Genomic DNA, 25,837 nt, shown 5'->3' with positions numbered 1-25,837 from the left:
CAACTGTAAAGTTGCAGCAGGAATGAAGAAAGATATTTCTTACTGAGACATGACAACTTATATTTTTGAGGCTAAAAAACAGCCTAGGATTCCCTTTGCTGGCACACAAAGAAAGCACACACATATTCATGCTATAACCCAGGATCTTCTTTCTCAGCTTCCTTCGTAGCAAACTATGCACTAGCAAATAAGATCCTGGGGGGCATCTCAGCCCCCTTCCGCCTCCCTCCCCACCCCTCCACCCATGCTGTTAAAGCTCTGTCAAAGCACTTCACCAGGCTACATACATTGTACAAACTCCAGTGTTTTAGTTGGAAACTGGCATTCTCACTGCAAGTTCTGGAGTAGGGAACAGGGAGGGGGAAGTAATATGCCAACTACTTAAATAAAATAAATGGGATTGCAAAAGAGTGGGGGCTAAAATGGCGGGGGCAATCCAATAGGCAAGTCAGCAATACTGTATATTGATCAGTATTAGGTTACGCCTCCTCTAATATCTTCATTAATGTTCAAGAAGATGGAGTAAATGACATGTTAATGAAATTCACCAATGACCCAAAATGTAGAAGGATACATGAACAGCAGTGCGGAGTGAGAAAGGGCTTAGAGAAAGTTAAAAACATGGGCAGAAAGTAAATTAAATGAGACGTGGAAAAATGCAAGCCAATGTATTCGGGGACAGCAAATTCAGATAGTAAGTGAGAGAAAGAAATCTTGAAAAAAACCTGCTATGTGAGACTGAGTATGGAAAAGAAATTTAGAAAGGGAAAGTGTAGGATGAATATCTAAAATATACCCTAACAGTGAAGCTGATTGGAATCTTCTATTTGGCTGGAGAATATAGTCTCCCAAGGAGAGTGTGAGAAACCTCATTACTAGGGACTTTTAAAACTGGGTTTGATAAAACATTCAGAAACATAGTATAGGGAACAATTCTTCACTGGGCCCAGGGAGATGGATTAATTGACTGTGGGCCTGATTCTGATTTCATTTGCACCGGCATTAATCAGGACTAACTCTAGTGAAGTCAATGAGCCTGATTCTCCACTGAGTTGCACCAGTTTTATCCTGCTGCACTCATTCATGTGGAGAGTCAGACCCATTGGTGTTATATTAGTATATGAGAATAAAGACCTATGAGTCCATGTGAACCAGCTTGTCTTCATAAGCAGCTTGCTGCTTAAAAATCCTTATGGGATATTTTCAGTATGATTTAAAGAACACTTTGCTTCTACTTATATTTTGTTGGGACAATGGATAAACAGCAGATTGAAGAATAGCTAACACTTAATAATATGTTATTACCATGACTATAAAGCCATGGATGTATGATTCATGTCTGTTGAAGGACACACCAGGCTTCACTAATCACATTTTTTTCTTGGACATTTATATTCAATATACATTATTTTTGCTGTATTTTCCTGACCAAAAAATACTTAAAAAAACAAACAAACAAGCAAACAAACAAACAAAGCAACAACAAAATAAAGAAATAATTGAGTAAAACAGAAATACATCTCAATGTTTTAATAGCAGGTGAAAAATTATAAGCCAGTGAAGCTTAAAACCAGCTGGGAGGTAGATGATTTTACTTCAGGGCAGGTTCTGTGACAACAATATAAGCTCATCCTGGATGTTGTGTTTATGTCTCAATTCCCTAGAAAGCCATCAATAATCTAATGAGAAGGCAATGCTATCATGCTCAAGTGACAACACCATTTTAGCAACAAATCTTTACAAAGGATAGTGAACAGGTAGTAGAAGCAAAATGTTAACTCTTTTGAGAGTTTCCCAAATGCCACTTCTAGAGAAGAAACTTACTAAATACAGGATGCATTAAGTAGCTGTGATCCAAGTGAATTATATCCCTGCATTCCTGAGCGTGACATCAGAGTCTCAGGGCTTGTCTACACTACCACTTAAATCAATGCAATTTACATCGCTCAGGGTGTGAAAAAGCCACTCCCCTGAGTGATGCAAGTTACGTCAACTTAAAGTGGTGTCCACACTGTGCTATGTCAGTGGGAAATGCTCTCCAGCCAACATAGCTTCCGCCTCTCATTGAGATGGAGTAATTATGCGAATGGGAGAGCGCTCTCCCATCAGCATAGCGTGTCTTCACTAGATGCGCTACAGCGGCACAGCTGCATTGGTGCAGCTGTGCCAATGTAGTGCAGTAGCGTAGACTAGCCTTCAGTGAGTGTGGAAGTGAGAATGGGAATAGACATGGGCAGGAGCTTCTGAAAAGTCTGAGGAAAGTGCCTTCTATCTACCTCAATTCACATCACAAATATTAATTCATTTCCCTTCAACATGAATATTGTCCTCTCTCTACTGATGACAAAACCAAAAAACCTCAATATCCACTGACTGGGAATAGAACCCAGGTATCTAGAATCCAACCTCAAGTGCAGTAACTTAATTACAAAACCACCATGGATCCATCTATGAAATGAATAGTCCCTTAATTATTTTTAGAAGCCTTTTCTAATTTTATACTATTTCTCCAGTAATGGAACAAACTTTAGTTTCTCTTACACTACATAATACTCCCAGAATCCCTCAGTGATATTATAGCCCTATAATTCAAAATGGTCGGTTACTTATTCTTCAGTATATTTAATAGGATCACACTCAAGAGTTTGGTCCTGCATCCCTCAGTGGGTCATTTCTCCATAAATACAAGGAGAAGGATATTTCCCTTCTCAGAGTTTCGTTGTTTTTTCTCTCTCAAGAGATGAGGGAGCACGGTTTGCACAACAACAGCAGCACTTTCAGCCTCCACATCTGTCGAGGGACCCATTTGAGGCCAGCATAATCTGTCCAGAGTCCTTGTTGCTATTATTTGTATTGTAGCCCTGCCCAGAGGCACCAATCAGAATTGAGGCCCAACTGTTCTAGTGACCCTACACACACAGTAATACACAGTCCCTGTCCCAAACACCTTTCAGTGATACCACTTCTTCTGCTTCCCCACCACGCCTAGGCCATGATATGCTACAAACTTTCTGGATACTCCACCTGAACCTTAGCTACCTTGTCCATATGCCCCTGAGATGGTCAGGTGCTATTTTAAGCCCAATGCCATTACCAGTGATATTAACATATCATCCTTACGTTATTATTAAAGTAAAATACATTTTTAAAGTCTGATTCAACTTTTCATTTACATTGTTTGCCTTTTGCAATTTTCTCAACACAGATTACTCAGGATCACTTTATTTATTGGATGGTCAGTTTCGCTAGATGGTCAGTTTCCTTTTTAGGTTCCCCTGAACTGGTCCAGTGCTGTAAATTTGGGGATGTAAAGACTGCAGAGAATGCAAGACGCACACTCTATTTGAGTTTTACAGTCGTTTATTATTTTAGAACACTTAAACTCTGCCCCAAATTTGCTTTGAGCGTGTCCCTTTAAATTACATTATAAGAACAGAGCATGAAAATTTCCAAAAACCATCTGGTTGTTTTGTAAGATTTGTTCCAAGCAAACCCTATTGGGTTGACAAGCAACAAGCTGTTAATAATATGGCTCAAATAGAAAACAACAGCACAATACATCAGAACATGGCTCTCAACATGCTAAAGTCCAAATGGTGACACTGAATTTTTAAATAAATGGCAAAGATCTCAGATAAATGACATAAAAAGAAAAAAAGAAAAAGCAGAGACGAAAGCTTCAAATGAAGCTTCATTTTCTTAAAATGTCTAAAGTTTTCCACGCAGTTTCAAGTTCAACAGTTCTGATGCAAAAAACTGACAGTAATAATAAACAGTGAGATAACAGCAGATTTAAGTGAGACTGGGGAATTTGGCTCTAAAATGAGTGATGTACCCTGTAATGAGTTTTCAAGAGTCTACCTGAACATTTCAGCTGAGGAATAAACACAGATCCTTCCTTCTTATTAACCTCTCCTTTGTTTTTGCCACAGGGCTTACTTGTCAGGAAGATGTGAACGAATGTGAAGAGAATCTTTGCTTTCCTGGAGTGTCTTGCATAAACACCTTTGGATCTTATATATGTGGAACTTGCCCCAGTGGAATGGAGGGGGATGGTAAATCTTGCAGATGTAAGTGTTTTGCATGATTTACTTATATAGACAGACAAAAATTAGGGTCCAATTCTGTTTACACTGAAGTTAATGGGAGTCTTGCCACTCACTTTAATGGGAGTAAGGTCAGGCCTTTAAATACACAGATCAGGCTACTATTATATTACCAATTTGACTATTCTCATATTGGGCTCTGTTAGCTGTGGGTTTTTCTGGTGTTTGAAATCTTTGTTTTAATGCACAGCCCTACAGCATATCCATGATTACACAGACAGTACTTGGAAAATAATCTGCCTATCTATTGCCATGGCGTTTGGTCCCTGGATCTGAGTATGTGTGGTTCCCTCCCCGCTCCTCTAGCCTACTCCACAACGGTTTCCTCCATTGAAGCCATATTGGGATGAATGCAGAGCCACCTCTATGGTGCACATCGGTTGTGGAGTCATCTGTAAAAGATTGCTCTGTCCCCATACTAAGGGATAGGGTGGAGCCAGGGCCGGCTCCAGGCACCAGCGTTCCAAGCACGTGCCTGGGGCGGCAATCTTAAAGGACTGGCAGTCCGTGCATCGTTAGGGCGGCATGGGTTTTTTCACCGTGGCGGCATTTTGGCGTCAGCTTGTATCTTCACAGTTCCGTGGTGGAAATTCGGCGGCAGCTCCCTTCTTCAGGCAGCAACTCGGCGCGCTGCTTGTGGCGGCAAAAAGTGTAGAGCTGGCCCTGTGTGGAGCTTAAGTGGAGAGAAGGCACTTGTGCAAGCCCTTTGCACATAAGTGAATTTCACTTGTATGTCTGCTGAGTGTTTGCATACTGGATGCTATCTTCAGCTGTGCTGCTGGATTTATGCTTGGCACAACTGGAAAGGTACAGAGGAAGGCAAAGGTGGCTCTATGTTCCTGGGAGCAGCCGGGAGCTACACCAGCCCCAATTAAAGCAGCCTTGAACCAGCTAGAACATTCTCCTACAGACAATTAAGCCCTCTGTGGACCAGTGGAGTACACTGGGCTTCACTGCCTCCTCCAGCACTGGAAAGCCACAGCTCCCAGCTGGGCATACAGCTGGGACAAGGAGAGGTTTTATAGAAACGCAGGATTACCCCATGTTGAGAAATCCTCATCAGCCTCCTTGGAGAGGCTTAAGGTCATTTTGTGCAGCTCCAGTAGTTCAAAGGGACCGTCCCAGGTGCAAAGAATCTGATCTACTCTGTCCCTTTACTTTTTTCATTTGTGCATTGTGGCAGGGCACTGCTGGGGAAGCCTCAATCAGCTCTTGCCACTCCAGCCCCAATAAAAAAAATATTTTTGGGGGGGAAATAAATCAACAATTGAAATTCATTTGTAAGTGTTTCCAAAAATTTCAAGCAGTACGAGACAGACTTGCCAAGACACCTACTCTTTCTTTTGTTGATTATGAAAGAAAGCTGCTGGGTATTTCTATACACGTCTATAATAGAGGAATGTTGAAATCAATGAGCTGTATTGTCAGGCCTATTGACTCTTCCTTCAGTGAAATTTACACTTTTCTCGGACATAAATGTTTGCTATACATTATTACTCCATCAATTTGAGTAATTCCAATGCTGCCGCTGTGTCTGCTTTTTTTTGTTGCGTTTTTGGTGTTAATTTGATTAATTGTGTGAGGGGGAAGAGATTACATTAAAAAACAAACCTTTTTCAGTTTACATTAAAAAACCTTGGAACAAAAAAATAGGTATTCATTTGCATTCTCATTCAGTTCTTCCAGTCATGTGACAATTTTAAAGAATCAGAGTCACTTTCCTCTAGCACAGAGCAAGGAGCTTTATTGGAAAACATATTATCTCTGTCTCTGCTTCACTGTAGAGTCTCTGCCTAGAACTTCACATAGCTCTTCCAGGCTTCCATCTATAGATTGAGCACACACACACTTCCCCGATCAAGCTAGCTAATATGAATCCAGATGGACTTTACTGTCCCTAACTCATTCAGGTAGTTTCCCTAATGTGTTCAGGAAATTAATATTTTTAAAAGTCTCTAATGATCAGTCCTTTCATTTTACATCTCTGTGCACGGTGTACAGGAGTATCCAATGTGCGCAGCTGTAAAATCAGCCCACAGACTTTTACTACATAGCTTACAGCTGTCCTCGTTTTCATATAGAAGTATGGGGCAGAGAGATTATAGATCCCAGCATTCAATCTAGATCTGAAAAGCCAGGCCACATTACACATCGGAACTTGTGGACCCCTTAACAGCTACATCTCTATGACCACTATGCATATTGGGTGTTTTTCTCATTTAAGCAAAGTTTGGGTAATTTGGGCTTAGTATATATTTTCTTATAATTTTTGTACTGAAGTCCTGATGACTTTCAGCAGCTGACTCATCTGCTTTGCTTGCATTTGTTTTATGGTTGGCTTCTAGGATAAACAAAGGGGGGTTACTTGATTTGCTGTTACTGTTGGTTTTTATCATCAGTCACAGCTAAGCTCTAACACCTTGCTACCCTGACCTCCATATGCTTTCCTATCACAGATGAGGCCACTGCTGACATTACAGAAGATTTCATTACTGATAATAATAATGCCAAAGGTGAATTGAACAAGATAGAGGGTGAATGGCCAATGCAACCCTTAGAGGCAAAGAAAGCTCCTGCAATTAAGAGTGTTAACGGTAGTGACACACATGGTAAGTATGTAAAGTTATGCTATGCCATGACATTTCTTTTCAGATTTGCAGTTTATGTACCAAGACTTCATACATTTTACATCCTTATAATCACAAATAATTGTTTCCAGCACATCACAATAAGACAGAGCCAAATGCAAAAAACAGAGAACACAGAAATGTTGCATTATTACTAGAAAATGTGACATAGGTACGGGAACTATTAGTGTGGATAAGATTCATGGTGGATCTTTCAGTTTGGTGGCCAAACCAAAACACACTAAATATAAAAATAAAAATTGTTTTGGGTCAAGCAAAACATTTTGTTCAACCCAAAACAATTTTTCACCCTTTTTTAGTTTAACTTAGCTCTCAGAGTTTTCTTTTTTCTATTTTTTTTAAGAAATCTAGCTAAATTTCACAATGAAATGTTGTTTCTATATGTAAAGTTGAAATGTTTTATTTTAAAAACATCAAAACACTTAGACTTAAAAAAAAATTCCTGAGAAAACCATTCACCAAATTCAACCCAAGTTTGGGAATAGTTTTGGTTGACTCAAAACTGTATTATACAGTGAATAAACTATTCATCCAGAAAACTTTCTCCAGCTCTGGATGGGTTAGCACTGAAATCTCTATTCATGCCTATCGGAGGGACTCCACTTTTGCTGGCATAAAAAAATAGACAAAGGCACTGACGTCTAATAGGAAGTTATCCTAGTCATGGGCTGCCAGGAGTCTTCTCCTGGAGTCCATGTCCAGCCCCAGAGTTATGCAGGAGCTTCAGTCATGCAAGAAATATGGACTCAAAGCATATATTAAGAATCTATTGTGGATTTTTTTTGCCACAGCCTATAATTGGAGGGGGAACATACATCTCCCAAAATCTTTGTTCCTTCAGCAGACATAATGCCGCCAGGAGCAGCAAACGTACACTACAATGGACACTGCTCCACCCTTAACATGGGGAATCCTTCACTCCCCTTATGCTGGCATGAGCCTGCAGTTTGGTCCGCACCATTTTGGGACTTATAGTACACTCAAGAAGCAGAAAGATGAGGTCTGTGACTGGCTGTTGTTCAGGGGTTCATGTGGGAGAACTGTTTTTTGTGTCCTCTTACCCTTTTGTGTAGTTGTACAGTGGTAGCCACTATCCAAAGTAAGTCTACACATTGCATTAAAACCACATAAATCCATAAATATTTCAGTTTACTTTGTACTAGTTCTTTTGCAACCAATGTGCAGAATTAACACTGAAAATATTTGATTGTCATAATCTAGAGCCCACTGAAGACAGTTTAAAAAGAAATACAACCACCATTCAGACTTTATACATCCTTTGTTATCTCTGTTTTAGGCCAGATAACTACATATTGCCAGGTAACCTCTACTATTATTTAACTCTGTACAAAATTAAATGAATTTAAAGAGTCTTGTGTCACATAACGGACTTTCCTGGACAATTTCTATATCAGAACCATATGCAGAACTCTACAATATATTTCTAAAGGTAATGTATTACCTTTGCCAAAATATGGTTTGCCAAATAGATTCCAATGATTTTTTAAAATATGGGATATCTGAATAATGCAGTTTCTTACCCTGTTAATCTTTCACTTATGCTGAAAATTACAATTTCTATTCTGTCCATGATAAACGCCAAGCAACTCTGAGTAATAAACTTTAAAACACATAATTAGAGGACTAATAAATCTTGCTTTAATAAGAAACAGATGTTCTGATACATTGTGCCTTCAGGACATTCTTATGTTTGGCATAAGATTTGGGAAACATTTGATGTTAATTATATTTTAAAAGAATAAAAGTAGTGTAAAGCCTTGGCTAGGCTTATATAGTCACTGTTTCACTTTTAATAAAGATTTAATTTAATAAAGAAAAGTTCTTGGATACTCTTTTAGGTGTCAGAGCTCCTGAACGACCTGCCAATAGGCCATGCTTCCCTGGGGTCTTATGTGTTGATCGTAAACCTCCTGATATTGGGTACATTTGTGGTCGGTGTCCATCAGGCTTTTTTGGAAATGGACGAATCTGTACACAAACTCCTAGACCAGGTACTTTTTGGGGTTTTAAAAATGTTTTTTGAGGTAAGGTTATGAGAAAATGTAAGCTGTGGTGGTGTAATACTATGATATACCATATTTCTTTTTTATGTATAATGCTCAATCAGTCAAAACTTTTGAACAATAATTGGCAGAGTAGCTAGAAAAGTGTCACAGCCAGAAATATTTGACTCTTTCTGAGTGGAGATAACCCAGACTCAGCAGGCTGTCTACAACAGTAACAGTTTTGTGGTGAAGGACTTCATGGGTGCCATGGTAAAGAAGAATCACCCCACCTTTATTTCTAACACAGGGCCGCAAGCATAAAATTTGTGCTATTATCAGTCAGAACAGCACGATTTGTGCCAATAGCACCCTACCCTCCTTCTTACCTGCTTCATTGGTTACAAGACATGCATATGTCAAGGTGACCTGTAAGGGAGGAGGTAAGCAAGGAGGCATGTATCAATAGCCGGGGTCAAAAGATAATTAAAATGTCCAAACAATCTTTCAGTGTGTGTTCCATAAGCTGAACAGTTTTCTTCCTTGCAGCTTTCTGAAACTCAGTTGTTCTTGGAGGGTGGGTCATTTGAAGAGGTTTTCTGCTGTGATGGAAGCAAAGATGGACCCTAACCTAAAACAGGAGGAAACAATAGTGCATGTGACCTCGCAAGGGGTTCAACCCACCAACCATCCATCATTAGATCTTGCTTTCTAATCTTAATGAAATTTACAAAATCCTCTCTAATCTCTAAGAACAGTGAGGATACTTTTTCTTTTCGTATTGCTTCCTGCCCAGAATGTGTTTAAAGAAGTCATGTTTCATTGAGGATCTTTTTAAATTGCGTTAAGTCTTCAAATTGGACTCTCCTGATTTTCAAGCTACCCTTCAAGCCTCATTCTGGAAAACCACATTTCTGTTACAAATCAATGAGCATGTCTTGTGTGATATTTTAGTGAACATTGTCAAGAAGGAAGCAAATTTGCCAATTAGTGTAGGCGTCATCCAACCACTTTGAACTGCATATTGATTTTAGCCAGTTTTCTGAATTTACAGGTAACAAGAACAAAACCAAACATCTTTCCTCTTTTCTAGCAATGACTATGTAAGTATGGCAGTATGTTACTAAGTTTGTCAGAGTCACAAAGTCAGGTATTGATTGTTCTATAACTTGATGAGGCCCTGAATGCAGATGAGCAAAAAAATAAATAATTGTGCATATAAATAAACTAACCTTTGCATTGTTGCACAGAAGTTCACCTTGCTGTGCTAATGAAATGTTAGGATACATAGTCTATGCCCTTAAGGTCATTCAAATGCCATTGCATAGGACATACATTCTACAGTCTAGGTATTGAATTGATATTGGTACAAAATATTGATAGGGTAAATCAGATACGCTTCTTGCATTGTACTTATAGAATTACTAATTGAAGAAGTTGTGTGTCTTCTAAAATGAACACTTATCGAGGAGGTACAGTTTATTATGATTCATGCATGCAATTCACAGCTCCAAGGAAGATTAATTCTAAAACTAAAACGCTTCTTTTAAAAGCAATTTTTATGTCAGAGATTGAATAAACCTGGGGGGAAAAACCTTTAGGATTCTGTGGTAAATAGCCTGAGTATTTTTTTTTTGGATGGGGGGGAAAGGGTTGCAAGATGATTCCTTGGATATGTCCAAACTTTAAACTGGCCCGTTTTATGTAAACCATTTGTGAGAGAGTCTTTACTTCTCTCCTCAGCCTCCTGCTCCAGAATAGGAGCCCACTTGCTTGTTCCTTTCCATTTTAGCAGTCAGAATATCTTTTAAAATGTTGACCTACAGTTCTAGCCTTTTTCATTGCAAATGCGCGTGCCTGAAGTAGGCATTTATGTCAAAGTGGCCTGATTTTTCAAAGATTGTGCTACTCAACTCCCATTGAATTCCATCAGAGCTGTGAGTGCTCAATCATTTGTTCATAATTCCAGGGATTTCACAGAGTTGTGTGTATTTCTCGTGCGCACTGGAGAAGGGTAAATATGTTTGCCTTTGCAGACCACATGAACCACTACTTCATTCCTTTGTGTTTTTGTTGTATCATTTATCTAGATTTTATTGTCAACCCAAGTGCCCTTGTATAGCTCTACAAACATGTATATTTCAAGGTAAGAAGAAAGCAGTTTGCTTTAGTATATAGGAGAAAAAAGGAAATAGCTACAGCAGCTCAGCTGAGGATAACAGACATCAAACAATTAGTTTGTATTTGTGTCTTAATTTATATCCGGAATGCAAAGCTTAACTTTCTTGCGCAAATGCTCTGTGATTTAAGCAGATGTACCATATAGTACTTGATGTTTAAAAGATACAAAAGCTTTCAATTACATTTATGTACATTTATGGATTATGATTATTATGAAATCCCCATTTGAATAACAGCTTCTCTTCCTTGTAACTATTGCTGTCATTCATTCAACAAAACATACAGAATCCTCTCCGAGTTGCTAAAGCGCTTGAGGAGGTATTGAGATTTTGTACTGGTTGTTTCCAGGGCCAGAAATTTTAATCTAAAGCTCTTTTTGCTAATTCCCATTTTCATCTTTTGCTGGACGGTTTTGACTTGTATTATATTCAATTGTCATGATTTAAGGATTAAGGGATAAATATGTTTTGATACAGAAATTGCAGAATTGCCCATCTTTACTAAAATGCCTTGGTACATTAGCTGAGGCGAAAAGATGTTATTTCATGCCTTCAGAAAATTGTGTCTTAAAACAGTCTCTGATGAGAAGACACACATTCATGTCTTTCCATTGCGATTTATAAATACCAAAGTGCCATTTACTGACCACTGATTTGTGGTAAGAGTTAATCTAATGATGTACTCAAGTTACAGTTAATTCCTCGGTGTCACAGATCAGTTTCTGAGCTGAATACAGGCCTAAATCTGCTCTCACTTGCACATTTTTATAATGGTTTACACCTTTAGTTTTATATGTCATTTACACCTACTAGATTTCAAAGCAGTAATTCTTGATTCATATCACTTATATATAGTCATGCCCCGTCTCAGAAATTGTATGAGGTTTCATGCACTTGGCAAAGTTTATTGCTTTTATTAAAAAGGAATGTCTGTTTTCTGTTTTTAGGCAAAAAACAAAACAAGCCCGTATTTACCCCAAAATAAACAAATTGGTAACCTAGGATTTTTTATTTAGTAGTAGTATCAATATCCTTTTTTTTTTTTTTTGCTAGCAGTGTGATGAAAAGGAAAGCCTAAGGCATTTAGTCCTATTCACTACTGCTAGTCACTGTTTTCTGCTTTGGATAAAATATCTATCACTCCTTTGGTTGGGAGAGGGGGACATATTAAATGAAAACATACAGTATCACAGGTCATATTACTGGCATTCTTGGCTTCACAAATAAGACAGCTGACGTCCTACTGTGAGGTAGCAGTGGCATTATTGGTATTGCATGTTGCAGTAACTGTGCTAGTCAGATGTTACCGGTGTTTGTTTAGTCTGGTTTAATCAGTCAGAGTCACAGCAGCCCTCATCTATCTGCACTTATTCCCCTTATACATGGGGGGAAATTGTGTCACAATGGTTTAGTGACCTGCTCAAATTCATACAGCATAATGAATGAGAAAACTGGGGTTAGAATTCTGAAGTCGCTAGCTGCCTGTGCCATGCTCCATCTTTTAGACCCTTTGCACATTATGCTTAGGGTTTGCCATTTTGCTAAATTCAACCCATGGGACAAATTTATGCACCACAATCTTTTGGATTGTGTTGACACATAAGGGAATGGGACAACATGGTAACAGAAGCATTGTAACATTGCATCAAAAACGTCACAGTAGGATGGCATTTAATGGAAATGATTGTGAAGGACTCACAGAGCATTCAGTGTGGGATGCAGGATAACCCCAACAGTATCAAGAAGATTCTGGAATTGCTGGGGTGGGTGACAACTCTGTGCTATCAGTGCTTAACTGCTTGCAGCTAAAAGCCATCTCCTATTCAGCTGTTAGGAAACTGAAAGATCTGATAGCATTTCCATTTTTCTCCTTTTTAGTAATACTCACTAAAATACTAGCTATTTCCAAAAGATTATCAAAGGAAGCTTCTATAGTATATTCTATGACTCAGATATACCACCCTAAAGTATACACAGTGGGAAGAATATGTTTATATAATTTAAAAGAAAAATGGTTTCCAGCTTTGCCTATCCATATACTCTATCAGTTAAGTGCTTCCAGCCCAGATGATATATTTTGCAAATGATGTAACTCAGCAATAGGAGACCAATGAAGCCCAAGTCATAAAACCACCAGGGAAAGGACAAAGCTATATGCCATGAATAATATTTACATTCAATCAGAACATCAAGTATAGATTACATTCCTTTCCTACCAAGACCATGCCATTTTTTTGCTTAAGCAATCACAGTGCCATCATGATTCTTAAGCGGTAATAATAACAACTCAGCCTCCAAACAAATAATCTATAGAGGGCAGAGGCCTTGTAGTTTGTTACAGTGACAGAACTGAGAGCCAGATTATTTTCTTTTTTACATTTTCAAGCCCCTTTAATCATATAGTAGTAATATCAGGCAGCTTTTTAAAGGGAAAAGTTCCTGTTTTCATAAATATGGTAGAGTTGCAGTTTTGTTAAAGACACTTAAAATTACAATAATTCATATTGGGCCCTATTGAAGTCAAACAGGAGTTTTGCTATTAAAGAAGAAATAAGAACAGCACAGGAATTGTTAAAGAGAAAGAGGTTATAAACATAATACGGATGGGTAGGGCTTAATGTGAAATACCTAGATTCTCTGGAACCACAGTATGTTAGCAGGGGCAAAGTAGGCCTTCACGTCCAAGGTTTACATTGGCTTCCATGCAGCTTACTGTGGGTGATATTTTTTAGAATGAAACCCTAAAAATCAATGTCCTGTCTGCTGTTGTCATTATCACAAGGCATTTTTCATTAGAACAGGGGTTTGCCCCACTACCCTTAACTAAAGTTACTAAGGGCCAGGCTGTGAATGCCCACTCACACTGGTGAGCAGTTATTCACAACCGTAGTTCCATTCACGTCAGTAGATCTACTCATGGAGTGACATAATATTCAATGCAGATAAATGCATCAGAATCTGGAATAAATCGGTACATTTCTGTAGACAGATTTACTATATTTTAATGGTGATATGATTACTATACACAGCTTACAAAACACTATTGGATCTTTGTGGATGAAAGGAGATATATGCACCATAAAGTATTATGAGGATAATTTCAATTATTAAAGTGTTGGGGATTTTTTTTTAATTATTTAGGAAAAAGCGAGGGTCTAGGAGACTCTCAGAAGCTCTCACTAAGAAACATGCTCCGAGCCTACTGGTCTATCATGTGACTGCTGACAAATCACTTGGAATCTAGATTATTTAAGAGTAGCACTAAGAGGTTCTATTTACTGAATTACTGTATTTATTTGTACAGTCTTAGAAACCTAAGATCTGACACACCAAATCCAACTATTGGTTCACTAAGTTTGAGGTCCTTCCTTCAGTAGCGACCAATACATAATGCTTCAAAGGAAAGGCAAAAAGTCCCCATTATGCCTGATCAATTTTTCTCTCCACTTACTTTTATCTAAAAACAGAACGAGAGAGATTTGGCTCCCATTTGCTTGTCATTTTGGTATCAAATCTCCAAGAGGCCCCAACTTGTTTCACCATGGACATTCCTGCAGCTTTGAAAATAATAAAATCCTTTGTATCCTCCCAGAGCCTAAGAAGAGAAAGGATTACATGTAATACAACTACTCTTTGGAGTGAACCTGGAAGATGCTCTTTCTTGCCCATCTTATTATTCCCTTTCAAGTAGAAAAATATAAACACTTTCTTAAAAGGATGATATCAGAATAGACTATGTCAGTGTCAAGGATGCTGTCAGTTTCTAAATGCAGGAGTAGCTTTCACAATGAAGTGTATATTTAATATAATAGCTACATGTCCCTCTTTGAAAAATCCTTGCATTTGGGAAAAGAGGCTATTTAGATATATGGCAAACTTCAAATTCAGCACTAATGTTATCAGTTATTTATATATTTCTCAAATGGGATTTAGGGTTGTCTGGCACCAGGTTTGGATCCGGAATCTGTAGTATTTCTTTCGGTACAGCAAATTGGTAAGCTGTTGCTAAGAGTTAACATGCTAATACTGTCCATAAGTAAAAATGTCTTGTGCTTCATTTGGTTGACCTGTTGCCAGTTAATTCTAGCTAAAAACTCTATAAAAGTTTCAGTATGTACTCAGAAAAGCTATTATCTAAAATGTTCTTTTTTTAAAAGATGGTTGTCCAGATTTATTCAATTGAAAGTGATTGTGAAATTTTGGGAAATTATATAAAGGAAAAATCTCACTGAGGGCATTTAGATGTGCTCATGTGATATTAAAAGACAATCTTATTAGTCTTCAACAAGACACAGTTCAGATAATTTCTGGGCTTTCATATGTAAAGTAACTCATTTTTATGTATTTACCACTCAAAACAATGTAATTGTAATTTTAGGCCATTTACTACTTGAATAAAGTGAAAGGAGAACTTCAGTAAAATATTCAAATTCAAACCATTTTTCCTTTGAAGAAACATGAATTTCCTCTATACCCTGCTATTAAAGTTCTGAGGCAGTCTGTATGGAAACAGACAGGGACACTGCAGACAGGATCTGGGTTGATCTAAGCCACTAAGAATATATATCAACCTGTCTAAGCCAAGAGAAAGAGTTTGAAGGCCCATGAGGCATCAGATAAGAGTGCCATTTTTATTAATATTTCAGACACTCATGATATCAAGCAGAAGTAGAATATATTGCTATCTCCAGAATACAAAATACAATTTTGTTTTTTATACAGTCTCTCCTGGAAACTCTATCCTGACATTCTTTACATAGTTGCTAAAGTAATACAATTAGAGAGTTAAATAATAAATAGCAGACATTATATGTTGAGATTTGAAATGTGGTGAAGTGATGATAAAGCAGAGAGAGATACTGGACAGGAACTGCACAAGAAAAGACTCTTGTCCCAACTGTAGTAAGGTACACATAGAGAAGGCTATAACAAAGGAGCAGAGAAGGAGAAGGTCACTGTGAGAGTGGCTGGAGCACATCCAAGGGGAGTTTTGAAGTCAAAGAATACATCATTAAACTGGATCTTGAAATAAACCAGAAAGGAAACCAGTAGAGCTATTTGAGGAGAGGGAAAAAGTTACATACCCAACCAGACTAAAATATGTGGTAAATGAGTGGCGGACAAACATGGTAGGGTTCAGAGGTTTGGTTTGAGAAACATATCTATATCTCTCTGGTCTGGAATTATAACTGAAAAAAAGCTTTTAATATTTTTATACTGATTTTCATCAGAAATTTGATCTGTAAAGACCCAGCCTGTGGTTGAAAACTTAGAAAAAAAATTAAAAATAAAACTTCTGAGTCTTAAATAAAGGAACAGACCAAATTATATGTCTTTAAGGCCCACTTCTTCTGCAAAGTTGTGTGTGTGTTGATGTCAAGGTTCCTCCCCCACTCTGAACTCTAGGGTACAGATGTGGGGATCTGCATGAAAAACCTCAGCCATGACTGTCGCTTTAAACTTGTTAAAGGCCTTCTGACACTTTTCGGTCCACTGAACAGCATTTGGCTGTTTCTTTTTGGTTAGGTCTGTCAGTGGGGCGGCAATTTGGCTGTATTGCGGTACAAATCGTCTGTAATAACTGGCCAAGCCTAAGAAGGATTGAACCTGTTTCTTTGACTTTGGGACAGGCCACTTTTGGATAGCATCCACTTTGGCCTGTAGGGGGCTGATAGTTCCTTGACCCACCTGGTGTCCAAGGTAAGTCACTCTGTTTAGGCCTATTTGACACTTCTTAGCCTTAACAGTTAGTCCTGCCTCCCTTATGCGCTCAAGGACTTTTTGTAGATGTTCCAGGTGGTCTGCCCAGGAATCCAAAAATATGGCCACATCGTCAAGGTAGGTGACTGCATATTCTCCTAATCCTGCTAGGAGACCATCTACAAGTCTTTGGAAGGTGGCGGGTGCATTTCGCAGCCCGAAAGGGAGTACATTAAATTCATACAGCCCGAGATGTGTGGTGAAGGCTGACCTTTCCTTGGCAGATTCATCTAGCGGTACCTGCCAGTACCCCTTGGTTAAGTCCAAGGTAGAGATGAACTGGGCCCATCCCAGTTTCTCTAATAGTTCATCTGTGCGTGGCATTGGATAGTTGTCTGGGCGAGTTACAGCATTTAGCTTACGGTAGTCACGCAAAAACATATTTCCCCATCTGGTTTGGGAACTAGAACCACTGGAGATGCCCATGCACTTCCAGAGGGGCGGATTACACCCATCTGTAACATATCCTGGATCTCCTGTTCTATAGCAGTTTTAGTTTGAGGAGACACCCGGTAAGGTTGGACCCTAATTGGGTGAGCATTACCTGTGTCAATGGAGTGATATGCCCATTCAGTCAGTCCTGGGGTGGCTGAGAACGTTGGCGCGTAGCTAGTGCACAGCTCCTGGATCTGCTGTCGCTGCATACACCCAAGGTTCATGGAGAGGTTCACCTCTTCCACACCACCAGCACATTTCCCTTCATAGTAGACACCTTCAGGCTACTCAGTGTCATCTCCTCCCTGGGCTATAAACTGACAAACTTTTAATTCTCTGGAATAAAAGGGCTTTAGAGAATTAATATGGTACACCTTAGGCTTTCGGTTGGAGGTGGGGAATGCTATGAGATAATTAACAAGGGCTAAAGAGGTTCGGAGGGTGTTTTGTAGGTTGGTTACAAAGTCCAGAATGTTAGTTCCTGGAGAAGGTGTAAATCCCTCCCATTGCTGCTTCACCAACTGCAATGGCCCCTTAACCTCACGGCCATATACAAGTTCAAATGGGAAAAACCCTAAACTGGGGTGTGGTATAGCTCTGTAGGCAAAGAGCAACTGCTGCAACACTAGGTCCCAATCATTGGAGTGCTCATTTATGAATTTACGTATCATGGCCCCCAAAGTCCCATTAAACTTCTCCACCATGCCATTTGTTTGATGGTGGTAAGGAGTGGCAACCAAGTGATTTACCCCATGAGCTTCCCAAAGGTTTTCCATAGTTCCTGCCAGGAAATTAGTCCCTGCATTTGTGAGGATGTCGGAGGGCCAACCTACCCTGGCAAAAATGTCTGCTAGTGCCTGGCACACACTTTTAGCCCTGGTGTTGCTTAGAGCTACTGCTTCCGGCCATCGGGTAGCAAAATCCATGAAAGTCAGTATGTACTGCTTTCCTCTGGGTGTCTTTTTCGGAAAAGGACCCAGAATATCCACAGCTACTCGCTGAAATGGAACTTCAATGATGGGGTTTCAATAGTGGCTGGAGAGGGGCTTTGACCTGGTCTTGGGGTTTCCCAACTCTTTGGCATACCTCACAAGACCGGACTTAGGTAGAAACATCCTTGCCCATTTTCTCCCAGTGGAATAAGCCCCCCAAACGGTCTTTGGTCCTGTTCACCCCAGCATGGCCACTAGGGTGATCATGGGCTAAGCTCAAGAGCTTGGCCCGGTATTTAGTTGGAACTACCAACTGTCTCTGAGGATGCCAGTCTTCCTGGTGTCCACCAGAAAGAGTTTCCTTATGTAAAAGTCCTCTTTCTACAACAAACCTGGATCGATTAGAAGAGCTGAGAGGCGGTGGGTTGCTCCGTGCCGCCGTCCAAGCTCTCTGGAGGCTTTCATCTGTTTCCTGTTCGGTCTGGAACTGTTCCCTTGATCTTGGAGACATCAGTTCCTCATGGGATTGTGGACCTATGCTTTGTCCCTCTGGAAGTGATGTAGGGGATGGGGCTGTTTCCGTTGACTGTGAACCGCTCTCCACTGGTGCACTATGTTGGGATTCAGAGTAACAGCCGTGTTAGTCTGTATTCGCAAAAAGAAAAGGAGTACTTGTGGCACCTTAGAGACTAACCAATTTATTTGAGCATGAGCTTTCGTGAGCTACAGCTCACTTCATCGGATGCATACCATGGAAACTGTGTATATATAAAGTCTGCTGCAGTTGTATATATAAAGCTGACAGGTCACTGGGGCGAGGTGGGTTGCTGGAGAATGGGGTGGTGGGACGATAAGGTGTCTGGAGGGTTCTTTGGGAGGTAGGTGGGGCCTTAGGCGGCCCCCGGTAATAGGGTGTGGTCTGGGGTTGTCTCTTCTGGTCTCCGCTCCAACTGCGACCAGTTTTCTTCTTCTCTGCCACCTCCACCCATCTGGCTCCAATCTCTCCTGCCTCGATTACAGTTTTGGGCTTCCCATCTAGGATGTATCTTTCTATTTCCTCAGGAACACCCTCTAAGAATTGTTCCATTTGCATTAGGAAGGGCAAATTTACTGGAGATTCAACACTTGCTCCTGATATCCAGGCATCCCAATGTTTCACAATGTGGTAGGCATGTCGGGTAAATGACACGTCTGGTTTCCACCTTAGGGCTCTGAACCTCCGACGAGACTGCTCGGGTGTTATCCCCATTCTGACTCTCGCCTTGGATTTAAACAGTTCATACTTGTTCATGTGTTCTTTAGGCATTTCAGCTGTCACCTCAGCTAAGGGTCCACTGGGCTGCGGCCTCAGCTCTACCATGTATTGGTCAGTAGAGATGTTGTACCCAAGGCAGGCCCTTTCGAAGTTTTCTAAGAAGGCCTCAGTATCATCGCCTACCTTGTAGGTGGGGAACTTTCTGGGATGGGAAGTGGTACCTGGAGAAGGATTGCTAGGGTTTGTTGGGATATTCTGCTGAGCCTTTATCTTCTCCATCTCCTCCACATATTTCCTTTCTTTTTCCTTCTCCTCCAGTTCTTTGTCCCTTGCTTCCATAGCTCTCTTGTGAGCAGCCGCTTGGTGTTGTTCTGCCTCTTTCGCTGCCTCGCTTTCTTTCTCCTTTGCCTCCATTGCTCTCCTGTGAGCAGCTTCTAGAGCTTTTTCGGTTTCTTTCAATGTCTCCAGTTTGGCTAACTCCAATTTGTGTAGTGCCTTGGTGCCTGACATCTTTACCTCTCTGTTTTTAACTAACTTTACACCCGAGGTTTAGAAATAAACAAACAAAATTTGGCTGTAAAATTTCGCTGTGCTGGAATAGGATACCTATTCTCTGATAGTGATTGTCAGCCTACAGAAAAAGACAATTCCCTTGTCTCTGCTCTGGGCCCAAATCAAAGCAAAAAACCTCCAACTACTTGGAAACCTGCTTACCAGCAGCCCAAAGGAAAAAAAATTTTCCTTTTCAAACTTGTGCTCCTTGTAAAAAATCAAAATTCAAAAAAAAAACAAACCAACCCTGCCACTTTTGTCTCCAGGCAAATGGGTAGAATACCCCCCCCCCCCCCATTTAGTTTTAGGGAAAAAAAAACTCTGGGTTAGAAGACTGTGAATTTCCCTGCAGGAGTTAAGTACCCTGCCTCCAGGCAAAGAAAACCTGCAATTCACAAAGATAATCCCCTTTTGTCTCTGCTTGGCCACAAAGCAGAGAAAAAACAAGCTGCTTTCAGTTTCAGCTGCTTTCTGGACTTCCTTTCCAAAGGAAAAAAAAATTCCTTTTTAAAATCTGTATTTCTAGTTCAAAAAATCTCAAATTGATCTCAAAATGATTTCAGGTTAATCCCACCTCTGCCACCATGTCAAGGTTCCTCCCCCACTCTGAACTCTAGGGTACAGATGTGGGGACCTGCATGAAAAACCTCCTAAGCTTATCTTTACCAGCTTAGGTCAAAACTTCCCCAAGGTACAGAATATTCCTCCCTTTGTCCTTGGATTGGCCGCTACCACCACCAAACAAATACTGGTTACTGGGGAAGAGCTGTTTGGAAATGTCTTTCCCCCAAAAATACTTCCCAAAACCTTGCACCCCACTTCCTGGACAAGGTTTGGTAAAAAGCCTCACCAATTTGCCTAGGTGACTACAGACCCAGACCCTTGGATCTTAAGAACAATGAACAATCCTCCCAACACTTGCACCCCCCCGTTTCCTGGGAAATGTTGGATAAAAAGCCTCACCAATTTGCATAGGTGACCACAGACCCAAGCCCTTGGATCTGAGAACAATGAAAAAGCATTCAGTTTTCTTACAAGAAGACTTTTAATAGAAATAGAAGTAAATAGAAGTAAAAAAATCACCTCTGTAAAATCAGGATGGTAGATACCTTACAGGGTAATTAGATTCAAAACACAGAGAATCCCTCTAGGCAAAACCTTAAGTTACAAAAAAGATACACAGACAGAAATAGTTATTCTATTCAGCACAATTATTTTCTCAGCGATTTAAAGAAATCATAATCTAACACATACCTAGCTAGATTACTTACTAAAAGTTCTAAGACTCCATTCCTGGTCTATCCCCGGCAGAAACAGCATATAGACAGACAGACAGAGACCCTTTGTTTCTCTCCCTCCTCCCAGCTTTTGAAAGTATCTTGTCTCCTCATTGGTCATTTTGGTCAGGTGCCAGCGAGGTTACCTTTAGCTTCTTAACCCTTTACAGGTGAGAGGAGTTTTCCCCTGGCCAGGAGGGATTTCAAAAGGGATTTACCCTTCCCTTTATATTTATGACAGTTGACTTCCTCTTTGACACTCCCTCTTCATCTTGTTTGCCAAACACAGAATGACGAGGTCTTTGCTCTGAAGAGTTAACTATCAAACTCCAACAAGTATGATGCATGGGAAAATAGATCAGATGCACATTTATATTGGCACTATATAAATAATTAGTAAAAATCTTTCTTCCTGTTCCATTCATAATTTTGTCTACCTCAGTAGAGTTTAACTCATAGGGCCTTACCCTCCTCTAGCTTATGCAGGCATAAATGGAAGTAACTCCAAGGAAGTAAATGAAGCAACACTAGTGTGAAATGGGTATAAATTAGGGCAGCATCTTGCCCCTAATTTGTCTGCATTACTACGTTCCCTGAGTCACAGAATTGTGCTTTCTGTTGCATATTTTTTGTTCCATATTGTCTTTTTCATAATGAAGTGGTTAGAAATAAGGTGACTATTTCTAGGGTGTTGTTTTGAGACTCCTCGAGTATTAAAGGGATCAGTGAGAAATAAATTCCATTCCTTCTCATATCAAACAGTTGCAAAGAATTTTCTCCAACCTTCATTCAGTATCTTCATTGATATGTTTGCCTTAAATGACTTAAGCTCTCAAATTCTTAGATCTTATTTTATTTAAGTGCATCAATAAATGGATTAAAATGTCAAAGAGTCCCATTGAAAATCCTATAAATATACTGAACTGTTCATTATGGGAGATAAATACGGCCATTAATATAACATGAGTAAATAGATTGTCTCCTCATAACACAACCTTTCTCTTATAAAATAACACAAGATTTCAGCATTACTCACTTTGCAATGATTAAGTCTTCAGCCTCCATCCCAATTTTCTTCTGATATAAGTTCTAGGAAATGGCATTAGTACATTTGCTGAACAGCCTTGCTGTACCAGACTCTGCTGAGCAATCATCCCAAGGTGAGGAGGCAGCCCATTGCTCTCAAAAGTAGGGCTGGCCAGAAAATGACTATTCCTTTTCACCAAAAATGTTGAGGTTTCAAAATCTGTTTTTATTCCAATGTGGATTGAAAATGAAATCTTTCGACATTTTTTGTGAGAGGGAAAAAAAGTCTATGCAAGACCCTCACTCTAGAACAGCCAGGGGTTAGGGACACGGTCCTATAGTCTGGGAGGCCCACATTTGAGTCTTTGCTCATCCTAATTCAGAGCAGGAACTTGACCCTGGGTCTCCCACATCTCAGGTAAGTGCCCTAATCTACAGTCAGTCTTTTGGAGATGAATAATTAACTACTCAGGGGACCAGAGGGAGAGACTAATGCTGTAGCTTAGCAGATAGCCTACTTTTCGGGGGTCAAGCTATGTAGGAACTTGAACCTAGGTCACCCTAGATGAGTGTCCGAACCTCCAGGCCATTTCTTTAAAACCCTTGGTTTTGATGGGAAAAAAACCTTTAGTCAATTTTTTTTGACCAGTTCTGGTCAAAATAACTCCTTTGGCAAATAAATGGAGAAATCTGGATGGGGGGAAAGCTGCAAAAACCCAAAGGTCCTTAAAAAAGGAGTGGGGAAAAGTCAGTGGAAAAGGAGGAATATTGGAGTTTTCTTTCTTTCTCACTCAGCACCCCCCACAGGATCAGGCCCAACAGTTAATGCCGGTACTGGGGCAAAATGGCTGTATTCCCAAATTAAATGAAGTCCAGTATAAACAGCTCTAGTAGCTCATCTTTCAGTATCTACCTGTCTGTCCAGTCACTATGGTATCAAGTTGCTAGTATGTGCCTCACTATGACTAAGCCCCCTTGTTTTCAGTTTAAACTGATTTTCCCTGAAAAAAATCCTGGCTTTTACAAAGCAGTATTCTCTTTTTTTCCCAGTTTTCACCCTACTTTTGTTTTATTAGGAAAAGACAAAACATTGCACGAGATATATGTATTATGATAACACATTAGTCTGTATGTATATGCAAAGCTGCCTGTTGAAGTAAGGCTATGTACAAGTCTAGAAGAAAAACACAATAAACAAACAGGCATGCATACAAGCTCTGAAGTATGAGTGCATATGAATGTTCTGATGAATCTCACACCCACCATGTACACATTTCAAGCTGCTAGCAGATAACGGTTTAAAGATCTGACACACTAAAATCGAAAGAAAATGAAAATCTATATGAGAACACAATGGAAGTATTCAAGTATTCAAAAGTTTAAAAACAAAAAACAAAAAAAGCAAAAACAGGAGAAGACGATGGAGTGTACATGCTGCAAATGCTATGGCCCCATTATTAAATGTAAATATTTATAGGCTAATAGTTCTAAGTCTACAACAGTAAACTGTTGAGTTTTCAGTAAACTGAAAAGTTTTATTTGGGGATTAGAGAGATATTGTTTTCTTAAACTCAGAGGTAGCATGTGTTGAGTTCTGGATGCAAACCACATTGAATTCCATTCATCAAAGCATTACCCTACTGAATACTTTTTTCCCTGTTCTTCCATCCACCAAAATAAACCCAGATATTTACCCAGAAAAGTTATTAATAGTTTTTTCCACTGATTTTCACCAGTTTTTGTTGTTCCAGTAATGAACACTGATAAATTCCCGGGAAAAATTAAATAAAATAAAAACCAAAAACGAAGGGCCCTAACCATGGCCCAAATATTGTGTCTGTTTGTATGGGTACAGTAAGGCCAAAAGCAGTGGAAGGGGAGCATTTCTGCCCACCGCCCTTTAATTGCCTCTCTTCTAGGACTCTGGGGTGAACCCTGGGTGAAATCCTGTCTCTTCTGAAATCGCAGAATAGCAAAACTCATAAGGTCTGTCTACACAGTCCATGGAAGCAAGACTCTCAGCCCGGGTTGACAGACAGGGGTTTGCACTCACGTTCTAGAAATAGCTGTCTACTGTGTAGACAGCACTTTGAAGTTGTGACTTGGGCTCCGAAGCCCACTTCCCTTCCTAGACTTCAAAACCTGAGCTGCAACTTCAAAGGGCCATCTGCACGGGTATTCTCATAGCGCTAGTGCAAACCCCTCTAGTCGACCCAAACTAGGAGGCTGGCTTGCACAGGCCATGTAGACCTACCCATGTTGACTTTAACGGAGACAGGATTTCACCCCCTTGTCTGTGCTGGAAGGTATTTAAATAATTAGCACTGGAGATTCCACTATATCCAGAGTTTTGAGCTGCTTATTGTATCCCTTGGCTTACCTACATGTTTACCACACATGCCTCTCTGGGATCTCCATTTCTGCCTGCTCCACAACATGATTCTATCTCAGTGTTATGTCCAGTAGTCCCCCCTTCCTTATAAAATAAAGCAATTCTAATACAAATACTTGAGTGTGCGTTTGTTGGGAACACTGGGGCATGGCCACTAGGTAACTCGAGGGGATGGAAGACCACGAGTGTCGATGAAGCCCCCTCGCACTAGGCCCCTGTGTCCTTGGCCCCCCCCTCCTGCCTGGAGGCACTCGCAGCAGCTCTGCGTGCTAGGCCCAAGTGTCCTTGGCCCCCCCGCCTGGAGGCACACACAGCAGTTATGCTGAGAATCTGCAACAGTATGTTGCAGAGTCAGACTGCCTGAAACTAAGCAAGGCCAAACAGGGGAGATATGGAAGAACAATGCTGAATAAAGCAGCTTTATGTATAGTTTAACAAATGATACAGAGAATCAGGGAACTAGCTGGGAACTGGATTGGCTGGCTATATGGATACTTGGAGCAGCTTGCTATTGGATAAGTATGCTGGAAAAAAGGATGTATAAAAGCCTGTGTAACTTCCTGCTCTGTTGTGCAGGATTTGAGATTTTATTCTCCCTGTACCTTTTTGCAGCTGCAAATAAACTTTTCTGCTTCTCCACCCCGTTGTGATTATTGGGTGTAGCACACCGGGTAACGAACCACTCAAGCTGTTGTTCAGCCTCTCGGCACTGGGTGCCGGCAACACGTTTACAATTTGTTATTCAGGACTGGGAGCATTCAAGCTCTCAATATTTCTCTTTAAATATTTGTGAATAAAATTCAGTCACTTAAATGTTCACAGAAAATGAACCTGGAGAAGGGGGGAAATACAAGCCTAGATGAAGCAGATTCATTTTTTAAATCTGAGAGACTGCTGTACTCTGAATACACAGATCTTTTCGTAGATATTAACGTCAGAGCTGGCTGGAGATCCCAGTTTTTCCTTTACAAATGCTTTGTGGCAGAGCTGTGCAATTTTCTATTTCATATGCACAAAACAAATTTGCATTGCAAAGTTCTGCATGGTTTTGTAGAATTGTGTATGTACCGCTGCAGATGTTCTGAGAGATGTGGCCACATTTAACAAACAAAACACTTAAACGCTAAAATGGAGAATGGAACTGTTGTAAAAAGAAAGCAGTTGGAGAATGTCGACACCTTAGAATATTCATTATTGTTCATGATTCCATGTTGGGCACTGGGGAAGAGAATTTACAGAGGCAGCCTAACACCAACATCACCATCTAAGTC

The 25,837-nt window shown here is 40.1% G+C and overlaps 1 protein-coding gene across 1 annotated transcript in view; it reads left to right on the top strand.

The window, feature by feature from the left end:
* LOC140895919 (von Willebrand factor D and EGF domain-containing protein-like) overlaps window positions 1-25,837 on the top strand; it is a 198,798-nt gene that overhangs the window by 123,732 nt on the left and 49,229 nt on the right. The window contains 3 exon segments of the mRNA XM_073306827.2: window positions 3,933-4,070; window positions 6,563-6,715; window positions 8,614-8,766. Of these exon segments, the coding sequence (XP_073162928.2) occupies window positions 3,933-4,070; window positions 6,563-6,715; window positions 8,614-8,766 (444 nt within the window).

The sequence above is a fragment of the Lepidochelys kempii genome, chromosome 11 (assembly GCF_965140285.1).
Source record: "Lepidochelys kempii isolate rLepKem1 chromosome 11, rLepKem1.hap1, whole genome shotgun sequence".
In the NCBI taxonomy this organism is placed as follows: Eukaryota; Metazoa; Chordata; order Testudines; family Cheloniidae; genus Lepidochelys; species Lepidochelys kempii.
The sequence above is the reverse complement of the archived record's forward strand: the minus strand, read 5'-3'. Positions and strand labels throughout refer to the sequence as shown.